Source organism: Aulostomus chinensis, chromosome 23 (genome assembly GCF_037954235.1).
Source record: "Aulostomus chinensis isolate RoL2024-O1b breed Wild chromosome 23, RoL_Achi_v1.0, whole genome shotgun sequence".
Taxonomy (NCBI): Eukaryota; Metazoa; Chordata; class Actinopteri; order Syngnathiformes; family Aulostomidae; genus Aulostomus; species Aulostomus chinensis.
Genome location: NC_141342.1, coordinates 12,114,046 through 12,131,878, shown reverse-complemented (window position 1 = coordinate 12,131,878; position 17,833 = coordinate 12,114,046). Strand labels below are relative to the sequence as shown.

Here is a 17,833-nt window from a genome sequence, read left to right as displayed (position 1 = left end):
ATTTTTTTGTGGAATATACAGTACAACGGTTGAAATGTTTTAGTATTGTCGAGGAGCAGTACCTAATGACTTCACGGAACAGGGGAATGGATGCTCTGTGTTCGACATGCCCACAGTAGTCCACAAGTTTTGGCACACGCTGCCCTGTCTTGATGGTTTCTGAGCTTTTGTTGTTTTGTTTTTGTTTTTGTTTTTGTTTGTCCCCGTCCCACCCCCTCACCCTCCCGACCCCACCCCCTGACCCACTTCCAGAACAGTGTAGCTGCTTTCAAACGAACATAAAATGATAAATCAAGCCAGTTTGTTCATAGAAGGTTCATAGAACCTGTGGCTCAAATTAATGGCTCAACGATCAATTCGTACAATGCAGAAGGCTTCAACAACCACAGTTGAAAAAAATTAGAGCGGACACGTGATCACGAGGGAACGCTTCCCGCAACAGGGGTTTTCCTCCTGATTCCCTTCGAACGACAACATTGCAAGTCCCTTAAAAAAAAATTTAAAAAAAAAAGAACTTTAGCCAATCGAATGTTTTTGGTTTTTTTTGAGAATCAGTTCAGCACCAAACTAAAAAAAAAAACAAAAAAAAAACAGACACAAATAACCAAAACACAAATTCCTTTTACAGTGACTGCTACTGTGCGTCACTTTGTTGGAAAATGCCAGAACACTTTTGTGACACCAGTAAATGGAATGAAGTCGTATCTACACTGAGAGAAGAAGCGATGCTGGAGGGTTGAGGGCTACGTGAAGCTGGAAAACTGACAACTGACGCGGTTCCTCTTTTTCTTAATGCTGAGATGTCACTGATGGAGAACTATGGATGCAGGGAAAGGACAAACATGCGCAACATTTTCTTGCCGCTTTGTGTTAATGGGATAAATCAACTGGTTATAATGGGATAATGTTATCATAATGAAATTATAACCCATTACTACCAGTTAATTAACTTATCGCAGAACAATTGGACAACTAATGCCCTCTTCTCCCAGGAATCCCCTCGTTAAAACAAGTTTATAATTTGACGTACTGCAATTAAAACCTTTCTCTGCTTCCGTACACAATGAGGTGCAACACTTCCAAAAAAAAAAATTAAAATCAGGACTGCCCTAATACTGACGTGGAAATGAGGACAATTTTACATCGGCTATGTACACCCGTCACATTTTTTTGTCTGAGGAAAGCCTCTTCCTTCTCCAAAAATTTTAACATAAATAAAAAGGTAAAGAAATTGCAAAGAATTGGGGGGGGGGATAAGGCAGCAGAATACAGTCTTATGAGATTATCTCCCTTCTAAAGATGAGTCAGTCTGCAGGTTGGTTACATTTTTGTTAGAGTGACAGTGACTACATAGAGGATACAGATAATAAACACGAACAAGTCAAAATACTGCTTAGCCGGGGTTTTTTTTTGTTTGTTTGTTTGTTTTTTTCCTTTTTTGAAGGTCTTCTTCATTACTAAACTGAATCAGGCCTCCCATCTACAGCAAATGTACTAACATACAATATAATACATTCCTATGTTCCTGCTCTGCCTGGGTCATGAGGCAGAGAGGACTGAATTTGATCTACATGAGGGAACCTACGCTTGCTAAACATCCAGGCAAATTCCTCTCAGGTGAGTGCATGATCCTTTCTGTCACAGTGCCTGATGACATCATTAAATACTGAGTGCACTAACGCCCCTTTTGATTCCTACAAACTGAGAAGCTAAAGTTCTTGAAGGCCAGCGGCAAAGCAGCTGCCCACAAAGACTGAAGCGCTATTTGAGGCCATCGTCTGTAGCTTTCTTCATATTGCTACTTTTCCCCCTCCTAACTTCCTCTCTGTTACATACTCAATGGTACATTCGCCCTCTTGCCCTCCCTCCCCACCCTCCGCTCCACTCCTCTCAGTGAGTGGCCAGCTCGGGCTCTGTGGAGCGCGTGCTGTAGCCGTTGGCGGGTTGAGGCAGTGCGTTGCCATCCGTCTGGCTCTCCTTGGCGGTGGCCGTGGGCGCGCGCGGTCTCTGAGAGCGGGAGGAGCCTGTGAATAGTCGTAGAGCGCCCCTGCATATGAGGGAGAACCAGTAGAGCTGGGGGGCCATGAGCAGAGCAGCTCCGAGGTTACAGTGCCAGGGCACCGACAGAGGAACCATGTGGAACGGAATGGATGCGTACCTGAATCCAGAGGAGGGGGAGACATGAAGAATCCGAATAAACCCCAGTTTGAAACATTCCATAATCCAAACAATGTGCACGTTTCTGACCCGGGCTGAGCGAGAGTGCAGAACATGAGAAATCAGAGATGGAAAGAAAGAAAGACATACCTTCCATAGACGTAGTAGAGGTAAGGGAAGAGGAGGACTCGACAGATGAAAAAAGTGATCAGCATAAGAGCCCCATTCACTTTGTGCAGGAGAGTGTGTTGCTGTTTGTACTGAGAGCGAGAAGAAAAAAAAAAGGGAGGGAGAAGTCAAGAGAGAAAGAGGGAGAAAGGAAGCAAAGCAGTAGAGCTGGGTGAAAGCTGACGGTGTTAATCTTGTTTGCCGTGTCATATTACTACAACTGCTACCACCATTATTATACTTGTTAATACTATCTGCAGGACCTGAAGAGGAGAGCACGGGGAGCCATGCTGGACTGGATTCTACAGGTTAGTGTGTGTGTGAATATTCAGCCCCTCACTTGTTTACAGCAGCTGACTAAACTTATCAGGACCTGCTGCTGCGAGATAACGCTGAGAAGACCCTCGCAAGCATTTCCTTGCAAAGCTTTCCATTTCACCCATTCACTTGTCTCATATCCCTGATTTGCGCATCATCCCATCAATATAAACCATTGGGGTTTTTTTTGTTTTGTTTTGTTTGGATCCTATAGGTACAAGACGGCGGCGCTACGGTGCAGCAGCTTTTAGCACGATGTTGTTTATCCAAAGGGTCACGTGCACCGCTGTCGGGGACGGGAGGGAGCGGCTGGTGGGTGACAGAGGGGAGAAGGACACGTTGATATTGTATCTGCTGAATATCCATTCTAAATACTCTGGGCTATATTGAGAGGCTAACAGCTGTGGGAGCCTCAGATGGGGGAGTGAGGGTGTGTGTGTGTGTGTGTGTGTGTGGGGGGGGGGGGCAGAGAGCAATGGAGGTTCTAAAAGGTTTAATAAACTAAGGGGTGCAGCTCCTATAATGGGCTTTACCGATGAGTGACTTTCTGATGGTGCAGATGTGCGTGAACAAGCCGAATGCTGGGAAATGCGTTCTCCATCGAACGACAAAAAAAAAAAAAGGTGGGGGGGACAAACGAAGTAGAGAAAGCAGAAGAAATTGAGTGTGACACCACACCTCATGCAACAACCTACGGTAATCTCCTGTGAGGCGGAACAAAGGCACTTACCTGGATGAGTATTTTTCCTAAGCAGACAGATGGAGTGCTGAGCTCTGCCATGAACATGATGCCCTGGAAATAATCGCCCTTTCCTTGTCGCACAAACTAGAGGGAGACAGAGAAGTTGATCAGTGGTCTAGAAAACAATTACCTTCTGTTCAGCTGCAGGCGCTGACAGCTGACTCGCAAGAATTTAACCGCACTGTAAATGGAAGTTTTGCTAAAAGTCAACAAGTGCTGGATTAAATTCTCTCTTTTCCAAAATGTAACTAAACGTTGCAGGCGTCTTTTTTAATATTTCTGCAACTGCGTTCGATTCGTAAATTTTACCGACGACTGCCCGCCCCCACATGTTCATTTTCCCGCCTTTAAAGTGATTATTTTCATGATTAATAATAATTAAAAAAATCATTAAGCCTATGAGATGTCAAGAAATGTTTAAAGAATTGCTTTTGAATGCTTTCCCAGAGCCTGAGGGGATGTTTAGGTGAGGTTACCTGTTTTGTCCCCTTAAATTTTTTTGCCATAAATGGCCACAAAAAAAAAAAGAGAGAGAGGCAGCAAATCCTTACATTTAAACGTCTGGAACCAGCACATTTCACACTACTTACTTGACAAAAATTAAGCGTTATTAAAATATTCTGAGATTAATATTATTTCGAGGGAGTTATCCATTATTGCAACCTTAGAAGAAACATATAGCATACATACATCAACATTCTGAGACATTGAGGAATCTAAGTTGAGGAATTTGAAAAACTGGCTTTGTCCCTTAAAATATGATCAAAATATGATATGAGGGTGCAGATAAAGCAGCGCTTCACTCCAACCCAACAGAAAGAGCAATGTTTGACAGTTACCACGGAGACAGGGAAGCAGACGGTGACCATGACAACGTGGTGCAGCACCATGAGGAACTCGCGACGCAAGTAGCTCATCAGAGCAGTGCCCATATGCTGGGGTGCCGCTGAGGCCTCCTCGTGCCCTTTGACCCTCAGCTTGTACCAGTAGCACATGAACATTGCGTAGATGTCGTACACGAAGTAGGGAACGGCGAACATAATGTAAGTGCTGGTCAACCAGTGCCTGTGAGGAGAGGAAACAAAGATGGTTCTTAAACCCAAAAATGACTTCAAGTATACCAGCAAAGGTATGATAGGACACTAATACAAGGCAGTGACTTCGCTCAGGAAAGTATTTCTTTTTTAGCAATCAGAAGTCAAATTTAAGCTTGAAGCACTTCACAAAGGGAAAAGAATCAGGGACAGCTGATCTAAAAACTGTTTATGAAAGCTAATTTGTTTTATATTAATCAATGTATTAAAAATCAGCTAAAAAAAAAACAACCTAATAAACAGTCTTTAGAATTCCATTTACAAACAAGAACAGACTGATGGAACCGGCTGGAGAAAATTCTGATGAGTGTTTCTTGACTCACTGGTCCTCAATGATGTCATCGCAAGACGAAGCAATAATGTAGCCAGCTGAGGAAGCCATGACTGCCTGGACCGACGACACCAACCTGGAGTGTCAAGCAAACAAATAATGCATTCCCATGAGCGAGTGTCATTAAAAGTTGAATGCAGACACAATGCAACCCCAAACCCTCAGCAGGAAATAATATTCTGAATAAGAAAAATCCAGACGCAACAGATCAGATATAAATTTCACCTGGCAGACACGATGACTGCGTCTCCTTCGCTCCACCTCAGCGCTGGGATGGACTTCAGGCATTGTTTGGACAGAAGGAAGAGGCCTGGAAAGAACACAGATCCAGCAGCTAAGATGGTCAGCATGGTCCCTGGAGGTCTGTCTGAGAGGCTTAAAGTTCAGCAGGCAAACTGGTCCTTGAGATTTGTCGCTTTCTCCTCCCTGGGGAAAAAAAAACATCACGAAACACAGAGCGTCAAACTGTGAATACGCAGTTCATATTGATCTGACTAGTAGTGGCAACTCCCATGCGTATGCATTTGGCTGCACTTACTAAGATAAAAACCCAAAACGCGCAGTGGATGTCCAATAGACGTGGCAGTGCAATGCTGTCAGCCAAAGTCTTTGCACAAGCACAATGATGATATGGAATATAGGGAAGATGTATCAGATCTTAATGCAATTAGTTAGAAAAGTGCAAGAGGACAGAGGGCAGGGAGACAAATGCAGAGCACGGTAATAAATGGCTGAAGGAACCTTTTGGGCAGCATGCTGTCTATCTGATGACATTGTAAGCCCCGGTCACTTCACCATTTATTCAGGGGGCAACCATGTGGTGATGGCATGCGGGTTTTTTTCCCCAGTTTGCTTACACTAGCCTAGCTGACTCATTAAAAAGTTGAAATCCATAAGCAAAATACGCAATGCGCTATTTTAAAGTATCGATATAAGAATGAGATGTTGGCGCTCCAGTTACGGGCAACCCTGTTAGCTAATGTTACCTTTACCTGCGGGCTTTAGAGGGTAACTAGCAGACTGAATAAGCAGAGGGTGGTTGTAGGTTAACATTACCATCCCAGTATTAGTTCCGACCTTGCCCACTATTAACTATTATTCAAGCTAGCTCAGCAACTTTGACTGCACTATGTCACATATTCTTGGTTAACGCATGCCGTTAAGTAGCACTACAGTGACCGTACTGTTTCTATCAAACGGCAACTAATTAAACCAATAATAACAGTAGAGAGTCTAAGCTAACACGGTATATTATCATATTGTAATACGGTTGTTAACGGGGAAAAATCCAGCCATGCAATAACTAACAATTAAGTATGCGCTGAGCAGAGACAATAGTGCTAAATGCCATCCCCAGGGGTACGCATGACCAACTGTCTGGGCTGGCGAATCTCCTGCTAACAATGACGCTAGAAGCGCTAGCTAGCGTTAGCTCCTCTCTCTACTTTAGCAGCAAGTCACCGCTGGCTGAGCATTAGTTACCAAACGTTTCATTCTGATATTTACATAACGACAGTCAGTGGAAATGTGACACCAAATACACGGCAAGTGATATCTGACTATGCCGTTGCCCCATCTTTCTATCACCCATTCGTGGCAACGTTTCGATGACGTTAACCTGATTTGCTAGCGTGTTATTTGTTTGTAGCAGTTAGCAATAGCAGCTAAGCTAACCGACCCCGTGAACGCTGATCATGGCTAACAGAATGGAGTTTACACATGTTTAGAGCGATGAAAAAATATTCAACATTTACACAGAGACTCGGCACAGTCCAGTCAGCGGCCAGTAGACACCCGTATTCCACAGAAAGCGTATAAAGATGTCCCGGGGGTCTCCGCCTCGATGATCCGCATGTTTATGTGGCCACTTCAATGTCTGAAGGGTAGCGGCAGCGAGCTAGCTTGCAGCAAGTTTGATCGAAATCTACGTGAGGACAGCTTACTGAGCGCATCGGTCAATAGCCTGCGATCAAGGCAGCTTAAACAAATGTCTAATTGAAACACATCGAAGCAACGATAAGCCAGTTTGCACGACACGATCCAGATGTCGGAGTAGCGTTAGCTGGTCCAGTCGCTATGTCATTTCATGTGTCTGGCAGCAGCAGAGCAGACCTGAGATGCCGCTGCCTCAGCCTCGCAGATGCGACGTTGACTCAACACTGTGGTGGACCGCTGCGCCTGCTAGTTCCGACAGGTCCAAGCATCCGCTCGTGTCATGATGAGAGATTTGCACCAGTCACTAGGCTGCATTTCGCAAAAATTGAGTTTAGTTTTTGTTGTTGTTGTTGTTGTTGTTGTTTCAATGCAAGGAATCATAAGGTGGTCACATATCCAGCCGCTGGTTTTGCAACATTCTCTGAAAATTCTCCTTGCATGTCTGTAAGGTGATTTAATTAAAATATTCCCTCCAGCAACGCAATTTTGTGTCTGCAAATTCTCAGGCGTTTATCTCCGACGTCTCATTTGACCTTTGGATGGAGCAGCAGGTCAGACGCACATGATGAAAGAGTGTGGCTTTGGATTGTGTGCTGACTGTGCAAACTTTGACATGCTTTGACGGCTCTCCTATCACATGACAATCAACGTTCATCATTCAAACCTGACAGTCAACCCTTAAGTCAAAATGTGACAGTGACTTGGCAACTGGCAACATGTGTAGAGGCCAGGCAAGGCCGGTTTATTTAGCACCATTCAGACACAGGCCCATTTTAAAGTACTTCAATAAATTAAAACGAATAGCTGTATTTAAAAAGATAACACAAAAAGCAAGCAAACATGTTATATGATTGTTAATTTCCTGAAAAGAATTCTATTATAATTTTAGCAAGTCTGTGGAAGTAGCTGACCCAAAGTTCTGCACACTCAGTTTGCATTCAAATGAATGTTTTCTGGTTGGTTGTGTTGCACAAGACAGGTTCTCATCAAAACAGCAGGATTTGACCCTTTCGACCGTTTGTGAGTTTCTTGACTGTGCAAAGAGTTTGTGCGAAAAACTTAACTTTTTAATTTGAGTCAAATTTAGTGTCAATCCGTGTAAAACTCTGTAAACAAAAGAAGCAAAACAACGTACTTCAAAAAGTTCCCTCAAGTATCTTCTAACACTGGTCCATCTTTAAGATTTAGGGATTTGTAATTAATAATCTACTTTATAAAATTAAATTCTTCAAATACAAATATGTGGAAAATTTGATTCTCTAGTGTTTTTGATGTCAAGCTTTTACGAGGACAAAAAGCTCACGGTTGTCTTTTTTTTTTTTTTGGATTATGTGATACATAACAGTGATAATAAAAGAATAAGAGCCGGGAATAAACCTGTCAGGTTTAAGTGCTGTGCTGCTTACTCAACACACACCAAGTCTCTGCTGTCTGTCTGCAGTCTGTTAATGCTTACTCCTAGCTGTGTGTGCGCGTGCGTGTGATCGAACACTGGAGTAAAGTGGTGTATTTCATCAGACGTCACCTAGCAGGAGTGATCTTTGCACGCCTATGCAAACAAATAATGAGCACATCCTGTCAATTTATGGTAAATTTATTGAAGAGGGCAAATTTCCTTTATTGACTGTGAAACGTTAGAAACGTAGCTACTGAATCAAAGCGTGAGAGCGGCGTTACGCGGCCTGATAGAAGCCTCGTCTCTGATAACAGCAACAAAACAAAAAGCTGACATCAGAACGCTACCCTTCCAATTGATTCTTTCTTAGAACAAAAAAAGTCTGTTAACTTGTTTTGCTGGTGGCAGAATAACGGTGACGTTACATCACACCGTCCGACATCCTTCGAGAAGAGTCTATTTGGTTTGTTGTCCGGTTTCTAAACCGCTGTCAGCGTCGATCACCTGGATGCGGCAACAGATCAGCACACAACACAATACCTGTTTACTCATTTTACTTTAAATTTTCCAAATTACAAAATAATAACATGATCTCTACTTCATCTACAAAATAACATAATATTCATGACTGTAGTAAGCATCAATGATTTTTTTTTTTCATTATTTATTTATTTTTTTTGCTCTAACAACCGTTTGGACATGCATACTGTTGAGAAATATAAAAATATAAATATAAATACATCCCATTAATATTCTTAATGAATCCATGACTAAGATTTGAAATATTTCATCATAAAAGAATTAAAATGCAGTTGAGTACGATAAGGCATTAAGATGTATCACAAGAGCTGTACAGAATCCTAGAGTAGAGGTATTATTTTTTTTTCTTCTTAGTGTAATGGAGGAAACCTAAAATTAATGTTTAATAAATCACTACTTTTCTCAACAGGAAGAACACATTTCCAACGAAAAAAAAAAAAAAGGAAGAAAGAAACAACTACAAATTTCAAGGTAACATATTCACACAAAACTGGAAAAAAAAAGCACTCCAGTACAAAACCAGAATTTGTTTACAGCATACGAAGTGGTGTCGTCAACGTCCCGTGGTACTTATTCACCTGTCGTATGACATCATGAGCCCTTTCTCAACACCGCGTCTCGCACAATAGAAATGAAAGCAACCGAAAATACCAAACAGACGAGTGACCATTCTTCACGTGATTAATGTAAAACAATAATGACTCGCGTTCAGGTGCTATACAGACTAAATCTAATGCATAAGTTTCAATCATTGGACTGATACATAGAGAAAACAAAAAGTACAATGGCAATGACAGTTACAATCAAATGAATGGCCGACTACTCTTTTTTTTTTAATAAAAAAAAAAATCAACGCTTTTGTAAATATTATTGTTCACAGCCAACTAATTTAGTGGAACCGCTAAAAGTTTTATTTTTGTTATGACAGCTCCCAGCGATAAGCGTGACTGTGCTAGCTTGTTATCATGCAAAAAGGTAGTTTTCGGGTGCAAGAATGGCCATGTTAGAAGCTGAAGTTTTGATTAGCAGTTATTTTTCTTTTCTTTTCTCTTATGTTTTTTTTTTGTTTTCCCATGGCCAGACTCAGAGAGGAAGACTCGGAAAATCCAAGACATTTCAAACCAACTTCTGATCCTCGCTGAACCGAACAATTACAATTTAAGGTGCTTGACACTCCTGAATACAACTCTACCTCTGTACCTTTAAATGAACAAGTACATCCCACAATGCCGTACTTCTTGTCCTGATCTATTTAACAGCCGTCTAGAAAACTGATAAAGTAGCAGTACAGCTTTGCAAAATCAAATGTTGATTTTGTGAACAAACAAGCTAACATGCTAGAGAAGCCCTGACTTGCACACACCACCACACGTCCTTTCTAAAGTGTTTCTCAGACACCCCCCCTCCACACGCGCACACGCACACACACACACACACACACACACACACACACACACACACACACACAACTCCTCTCCTCTCCTCTCCCCTCCCACACACACACACACACACACACACCCTTCGTTAGGGATTTCTCAGAGCTATTCTTTCTACTTTTTAACGCAAAGCCATTAGGATTCTTAGTAAGTGAGCTGCAAAATGGAGGTAAGATCAGAGCTGGTGTGAGATATACAGTACTTGCAGAGAGAGCAGCCAATGCCAGGGGTCGAGGGGAGGGGCAGAGAGAGGAGAGTAATACAGTAGATGCTCATAATACCACAGTTTCATCCAAGTCTTAAATGCACGAGAGCATTCGGGATTATTCAGACGACACATCCACATTAGTGTCGATGAACCTATTGCAGCTAATAAGTCCCTCTGTCAATGTCACCCAGCCAAATGTGACTTCATTACACTTCATCTTTCACTTTTTTTCTGACGCCACTGCTCTGCAGCTCTGAGGTGAAACTGCCCTTCAGCTTTAAATGGTGTAAACGCCCCCCCCCCCACACACACACACACACACCCGCCACCCCAACCCCACCTTTACCAATAACTGAAACACAATCAGCATCTACACGCAACTTCAACCGTCTCTAACCTTGCCCTCTGTTAAGGGACCGAGGTCGTAACTGCTGACCTCTCGATCGCTAACTGTGAGGCTGAGGCGCTGCGATGCTAGAGCAGTCTGTGACAAGCAGGTCTACCACTGTGTTACCGGTGACATAGACAGTGGGTGCTGTCACCATGTTGCTAAGGGAAACAGAGCTGCTGGCAGCTACATTAGAGGTGATGGGGCTGGGGGCACCCTGACCGGTGCTGTGGGTACCCATGTGCCCCTGAAGCTGGGTGGGTGTCTTGCAATGGACTCCGCATAAGTGGCAGACAAGTACTCCGCCTGATGCTGTGCCGCCAAAACCCCCAGGGCTGTCCTTCCACTCCTGGCCGTGGTGCTTTTGGGCATGGACACGAAGGTACGTCAGTGTAGTGAAGCCTGATGGGTGAAGATAGTTGGGGAGAAAATGGGGAGTATTATTTCAGAGAAGTACCTTAAACTTACTGGGGGGGGGGGGGGCGACAACTGGTTCTTAAGACAAGCTAAATTGCAATGCAATCAAGAAAAATTAGCCTACGTCTCACGTCATTTATAACATCAGAAAACACTTCCCTAATGACTTTTAAGTCTCAGTCACTAGTTTGTTCAACACAACTTGATGTTCAGTAGGTAGGTTACGGTCCCATTTCCCTCAGATGACAGAGGGGGAACTTACATTCACCACATTTACAGATTCAAATATGAGTACATCAATACTGGGCAACACATTAGCAATGTGAAATATGATGGTATGTCAGCGTTATATCAACAATTTGCTTCCACCGCCCCCGTGTGGCTGAAAATATTCTGCATTTGCACGTGTACTCACTGCGGTTACAGAGATGACATGCATGGTGTTGTGATTGGTTGTGCACCCTCATGTGATCTGTGATGTAAGCAGCGGACAGGAGCTTGCCACAGATGTGGCACGGGACCTTCTCCTCATGACGAATCATATGAGCTCGCAAACGATCCTTCGTAGCAAAGCTGGACTCACAGGTCTGAAACAACAGGGAATCACTGAATAATCCTGGAGGAAAACACGCGTGAGTGTGTTCTCTCTAGCGATCACCTAGCACAGTGACATAAGCAGCTACTGTAAACAACTTAGAACTGTTTCTGCGGTTTTATTCTCGGTGCTGATCTTCGCTTGAGGCTGTTGACTTTAAAGCCTCATTGTCAGATGATTCCTTTTGACTTATGGATTAAACCCCCCAATGTTCAAGTCAAGGAAATGCATGTTTTTTGAGAATGAATTGAAACATCTCGATTAGCATTTTCCCTCCCAGTCCTGTGGAATATACCCATGGAGCACTAGAGATAGCAACATTGGCTAACTTGTAGCCTATTAACATGTTTTTGCTAGCACACTGCCCGCAGTTTCTCTGAAATTCAGAGCAAAGTTGACTTTTTATAATGTGCTTGATGCAAATACAGAATCAAAAAGGCATAAAAGAAGAGGCTTTGCTAATAAATTAGAGATGGTGGAGAATGACCCCACAACAATGACTGGACCCTCGTTCAGCTCGCGTTAGTTCACAAAGCTACGTGGAAATGAGGGGTAACTGTTACACTGTCGTCGATGTAAACAGACTGTAAAAGGATGACGTAAAGATATTAAACAGTATAAATTTGCTTTACCGGGCATTTGAAGGGTCGCTCCGAGGAGTGCACCTGTCTGACATGACTGTTGAGGTGGTCGGGCCTTCAGAGGGAAAGGAAGCGAACACATCAGGACAGCAAATGCTTCATCTTTTCATCAATTGAATTCATATATGTGTTCTTTAAAAAGGTCCGTTTGATTGTTGGGAAAGTTGTCAGATGAGAAACCCTTCCCTGAGGACGCTGGAACAAATTTACTGAGATTAAATTCAGTGTAGATATTCAAGAACACATACAGCTGTGTGAACTGCTTGTGTGGCTCTATTTGTGTTATTAAACTTCGAACAATATCGGAATTATCTAGGTTATAACCTTGAGAAGGCCTTGCTGCAGTGGGGGCAGACGTAGGGTTTCTCCACACCGCCCTGGTGGGAGCGCACGTGATGACTCATGCGGTCCTTCCTCTTGAAGCGCTGCTGACAGATGGGACAGGAGAACGGCTTCTCATCCGAATGGGACAGACGGTGGCGGTTGAGATGGTAGACATCACGGAAGGCCTTCCCACACGTCTCGCAGGCGTGGTTCTTCCTCACTGGGTTTGGGTTCGGGTTTGATGGCCGCTGAGAAAAAAAAAGAAGAAAAAAAAGACAGCCGTATAAACAGAGTTCAGATGGGAAATATTTTCCAAACAGAATTAGTCTTTCGTTGAAACCATGCAAAACCAAAATTCACACATTTAAAAATAATTCTAAATGATTAGTATCAAAAGGCTGCATGTTTTCCCATGTGGCCAAATATTTCTGACGGTTAAAAATTCCAGCTAATAAAAAGTCTTTGGAGGTGCTAGTGTTGCAGAGATCATGCAGGGGAGCGTGGTGGGGGAGGGGGAGGGGAGGGGGGCTTCTAGCACATGTTTCTCAAACTTCAGCCAGGGAACCATTGGCAGAGATTGGAATGGTCCCTTATTACCCTAAATTGACGATAAACGCAAGACAGAGGTGGCGTACAGACACCGCGTGCTAGTCTCAATCAGTAACGCTGGATGGCTCATCAATCCCTGCAGCCAGGCAGCTTAAGAAACAACATGCTTGAAGGTTCGGGGTTGACAACAGCCATCTCCACAAGGCCCTGACCCACCTGTACTGTCGCCCCTGTGGCCATGACGACAGCAGCAGGAGGCGGAGCATGGGGGTTAACACTAGCCATTACATTTGGCATGGCAACCCCTTCACCATCCTGACTACCCAGGTGAGGCTGCTGGGCCCCCGCCAGCACGCCGGGAGGGGCGAGAGGGGGAGGAGCAGAGAGGTGTAGCAGGGAGAGGGGAACAGTGGTCCTCTCCGCCCTCCCTCCGGCCCCCACCGCCATCGCCGACGGGACCGCCACTGCCACTGCCACCTGGCCAGCTGCTCCCTCCTTTGCCCCCTCCGCCTGCTCTCTGGCCCTGTCCTTCATGCGTACCCCTGTGTGGACCGACTGGTGCCGCCGCAGGTTGTAGTTGTTCTTGAACTGCTTGTTGCAAATGGCACAGATGTGGGGCACGCGGGTCGGCCGAGACACTGGCTTCACTGGACCAGAGTGGGCGGGACAAAAGACAGACGGGAAATAATTAGATTAAAAGGACAGCAATCTTGTTTTCTGTATTTTAATAATAAACTTTCTATTCAAAACTATAAGACTGATCAATATTTCAATCAGGAAAAATGCCAAAGGTTTCCTTGCTTCTTCTTTTTTTTTTTTTTTTTGCGCAAATTTCACCAATACCACCATGAATCAAAGCTTTCAGTTTCATCATACATCATCATACAGTATGGTTGGATTAAAAAAAAATAAAAATGAAGATGTCCTGGCCTCTGAAAACTTGTAAGGGGCTAATTACCAAGCAGATTAAGTACTAATAACTAAAAAAGAAAAGAAAAAACACACACACAAACACCAAAGGCCAAAACTAATAATAACTTTCATTACTGCTGAGTCCTTTTCTCAATGAACCGACAGTCTGACCTATCAAATGTCCGATGAAAAGCCTATGAAGAGTCCAGTTCAATGTCAATTGTTATATCAGTTTGTCAGAACACGTAAAAAACAAAGTATATTCAGTTCACCATCAGTCAATATTCACACTTGATGGGCTGGAAGTGATCGAATTTTGGCATCTTTTTGTTCATTAATAAAAAAATACAAATAAATGAAATAAGGGGATTTTCTCATCTTTATCTTACTTTTTATTGTGTTTTTCAATTTCTGTTTTTAAACTTTATTCACAAAACAGGGGCGGCAATAACCAATGTCGCTGTATTTTGCAGAATAAAATAACTGCTTTCTATTTTATTCTGTTCCATAGTCCTAAACTACTCAATTTGCCGTCTGAATCTGGTTTGGTTGAAAACTGAAATGCCCTTTCTTATTATTTCTTAATAATTTAAGGGTCTCTCAATCAAAGAAAATGCTGTTGTAACAATGTGATGTCTAAAGGAATTGTGGGAGTTGTTGTCTTCGCTGCTCGACAACAACGATTGCTGAATAATCTGGCGCACCATAAATAATATGTACTGATGTTTTATCCATAGTACACTTCTTCGCATTTCATGTTTGAGCATTATTAACATGTTCACATGCCATTAAGTAAGTAACAACAAAAATAACGCAAGTGCGTATTTTAACAAGAGCTGTCAATCTATTAAAGTAATTATCTAATTAATTACATGTTTATAATTAAACTAGCTTCATCACATCGAGTTTTGCAGCATTCTAAATTCAAATACATTTGGGGAAATGCGTGAATTAACACATAGATACATTTTAGGGGGTTAAAAATCTTCTTCTTTTCATTTCCAGCAGAAAAGATGGAGCCGAGGCGTTTTGCTGCCCTCCTTTGGTCACTCACACACACACCTCCATTTACAAGATAAATCTGCATGTGGGGTCAAGGGTCAAGGGCACGGTTAATTGCGTTAATTATTCACGACACACTTTTCTTCATAGAAGTAAATCAAAAATGAATTTGTTATTTTGCGACGTTAATGTGACAATACTGCGTATTCGATGCCAGTACATAGTCGGTTAAATTTGAATTTGCCTGTGGCAAAGTTCAAAGAAAACTCCAAACTGAGATCAGTTTAAAGATTCAGGAGAACAAACTAATGAGGGTGGGTTTGTACCACGTGGTCTCCTGATGATTGACTTATTTCTAAGCTCCACAGGTGGTGTTGTGTGTAGGGTCCCTCACCAGGCAGGGGCTCCTCGCTGAGGGCAGTGGTGTCCACAGTGGAAGGAGGCTGTGCTATGTGCTCTGTGGGTGGGGTTTGGGGAGAACTCGTATGCACTGGCATGAGCTCTGATTGGAGGCCTCCCTCCACTTGGTTTTGGGTGGGAGTATTCTGGAGAAGCAAGTAGAAGGCCATCACCAAAAAGTAAACACAAGTCACAGCATTATCTAGACCTTGTAACGCAAGATGTAAGAGCTGCAGAGGCCTGACTGAGATCTATCAAATCAGAGTAGAAAACAAGAGGCCATGGCTCGCCGAGCCTACCTGGAAGAGAAAATTGCTCCACGCAGCATCCATTTTGCGCCACAGCGATGGAGATTACACAGTCAGCTCCTGGTTGAGATCGAAGAGAGCAACCTTTGCATGGTTTTCATCGGCCCACCTTTGCTGGAGCCGCACACCGTCGCGCTGTCCTGCAGCAGAAGCGCCGGGTGTCCGGATGTTCTTGACAAACGTGAATAAAGTCTGCTGAGCTGTTGTTCTTCTTATGGAGGAAGCCCGTCGGCTCCACCGCGCGCAGCTGTTACCAAACGCTGGCTATTGCTCTCAGACACACATATACACACACACGCACGCACGCACGCACTCTCTCACACACACGGAGGCCGGGTCCGAGAATGGCCTGCTTCTTCTCTCACTTTGCTTTTTTAACTTTAATTAAACAGTGGCCTAACTAAAACGCAGTATCACTTAACCTGCTTTCCAAAATCGCATATAACAGCGTTAGCAACAAAACAAGCATTCTACGTGAAATAAATGCATTTTCACACAAGAGAAGAAATATTTGTTATAACACACGTATCTGGTAGCACGGCAGCTCATGCTTTGATTTTAATTTATGAATCTATTTTTCCGATTTCCCCCGATAGGCCAATCGGGTGTTTGTCGAAGCCTCGATGTTGGATTCAAGCCCTGGCCGGGGCGAGCGGCGCTCTCGCCGGGCCGCAGCCTATCGCTCCACCTCGGCCGTTCAGCTGCGAGGATGTCATCTTTCTTTTTTTATCGCCCGCTCTCCCTCCTCCCTCCCTGTCTCTTTCTTCCTTTTCTTTTTTAATTCCTCTTTCTTCTCCCCCTCCTCTCCTTTTCTCGCACCGCTATGTCCCACTTGCTCTTAAAGGGATAGAGTTTCCTCTTCTAACACCCCCCTCTCATTTCCGTCTCCCTCGGCGGAGGCTGTCCTCTCCCCTTCCTTCCTGGGCGGTTCGGCCGACACTAAATACGCGACAGTGTGTGTGTGTGTGTGGGTGTGTGTGCGTGTTTTTCTTCTTCGGGCCAGCTGGATCAGATCTCCTGCACCACAGAAAACAGCCACAATGACTTTTCATTAACGGCAAAATGACAGACGAGTCTTAAAGGGCGGTGCGCAGAGATCCTCCTAGTCTGCCTTTAATAATGATGTCAGAGTCCGATATAGCACACAGGACGAATAGCAGCTGAGGATACACACAATAGATGACAACCTCTGCAATAAATATGTAATATTAATCTGTATCACTACATTATCTCAACAATCAAGAAACCAGAGGTGAAATAAGTGGCCTTTATTCACCACATTTATTAAGAATTTGAATAATTTGTCATCTGAAGATGCTTCACCTCTGAAATGCAAATATTTTCTCTTTCTTTTTTTAATTTTCTAAGATGATGGGCAATGAAATATCTCGGCTGGTTGGACAAAATTAGACTTGTTACATTTTGGGAGGCAGAGAATATCAGTTCATCTGCACTTCTACAATCAGTCATTTGGTCAAATGTAAAAAACAACAACAACAACATCAAAAAACAATAGTAAAATTAAAAAAAAAAAAAAACAAATGTAAAAATGCCTGTCTCATCTAGGCAGATTCCTGGCTAAATTTTGTCAAGGTGTGCTGCTGGGATTTTTGTGAACCAACATGGAACTCAGCATCAAACTGATCCCTCGACAAAAGGAAAATCAGCTTATTGGCAAACAAAAGTCTATGAGACGTACACATTTTGTTCAGCGAAATCTTCAACACACACGAGCATCACTTAATCACAGGAAATACAAAGCGATGCTCTGAACAACGGAATTATTTCAGTGTCACCACAACTAGCTGTGTGCTCCTTCTGTTACAGCTGTTTTATGTCCACAGCAACATCTGTGGTCCAACTAGCCACCGTTAGCATCCGCCATATTTAAAAAGGAAAACGCTCCAAAAGTAGTGAGCCTAGTATTTACTGGTGTATTTTTATATCGTCGAATGAAACTGTAAAATAAATCA

At 43.3% G+C, this 17,833-nt stretch overlaps 2 protein-coding genes across 6 annotated transcripts; both read right to left on the bottom strand.

The window, feature by feature from the left end:
• Nucleotides 1–235: 235 nt before the first annotated feature.
• tlcd3bb (TLC domain containing 3Bb) lies at nucleotides 236–7,211 on the bottom strand. 4 transcript variants are annotated; one of them, XM_086194694.1, is made up of 8 exons: nucleotides 5,803–6,499; nucleotides 5,349–5,417; nucleotides 5,036–5,236; nucleotides 4,803–4,886; nucleotides 4,225–4,450; nucleotides 3,374–3,469; nucleotides 2,308–2,417; nucleotides 236–2,158 (listed from the first exon to the last, which is right to left on the bottom strand). In XM_086194694.1, exons 3-8 carry the CDS (start codon nucleotides 5,158–5,160, stop codon nucleotides 1,891–1,893), a joined length of 909 nt encoding a protein of 302 aa, XP_086050820.1. In that variant the 5' UTR covers nucleotides 5,161–5,236; nucleotides 5,349–5,417; nucleotides 5,803–6,499; the 3' UTR covers nucleotides 236–1,890. The 4 variants fall into 4 exon arrangements, with proteins under 4 accessions (XP_086050820.1, XP_086050819.1, XP_086050816.1 ...); XM_086194693.1 differs by lacking the exons at nucleotides 5,349–5,417; nucleotides 5,803–6,499 and adding an exon at nucleotides 6,923–7,211; XM_086194690.1 differs by lacking the exons at nucleotides 5,349–5,417; nucleotides 5,803–6,499 and adding an exon at nucleotides 6,565–6,916.
• Nucleotides 7,212–10,645: 3,434 nt separating this feature from the next.
• mazb (MYC-associated zinc finger protein b (purine-binding transcription factor)) lies at nucleotides 10,646–16,722 on the bottom strand. Of its 2 annotated transcripts, none has more exons than XM_086194681.1 (7): nucleotides 15,852–16,722; nucleotides 15,548–15,698; nucleotides 13,456–13,886; nucleotides 12,691–12,938; nucleotides 12,358–12,421; nucleotides 11,546–11,717; nucleotides 10,646–11,115 (listed from the first exon to the last, which is right to left on the bottom strand). In XM_086194681.1, the coding sequence occupies exons 1-7, from the start codon at nucleotides 15,882–15,884 to the stop codon at nucleotides 10,772–10,774; spliced, it is 1,443 nt and encodes a 480-aa protein (XP_086050807.1). In that variant the 5' UTR covers nucleotides 15,885–16,722; the 3' UTR covers nucleotides 10,646–10,771. The 2 variants fall into 2 exon arrangements, with proteins under 2 accessions (XP_086050807.1, XP_086050808.1); XM_086194682.1 differs by having other exon boundaries at nucleotides 10,648–11,115; nucleotides 13,780–13,886; nucleotides 15,852–16,717.
• Nucleotides 16,723–17,833: the final 1,111 nt, after the last annotated feature.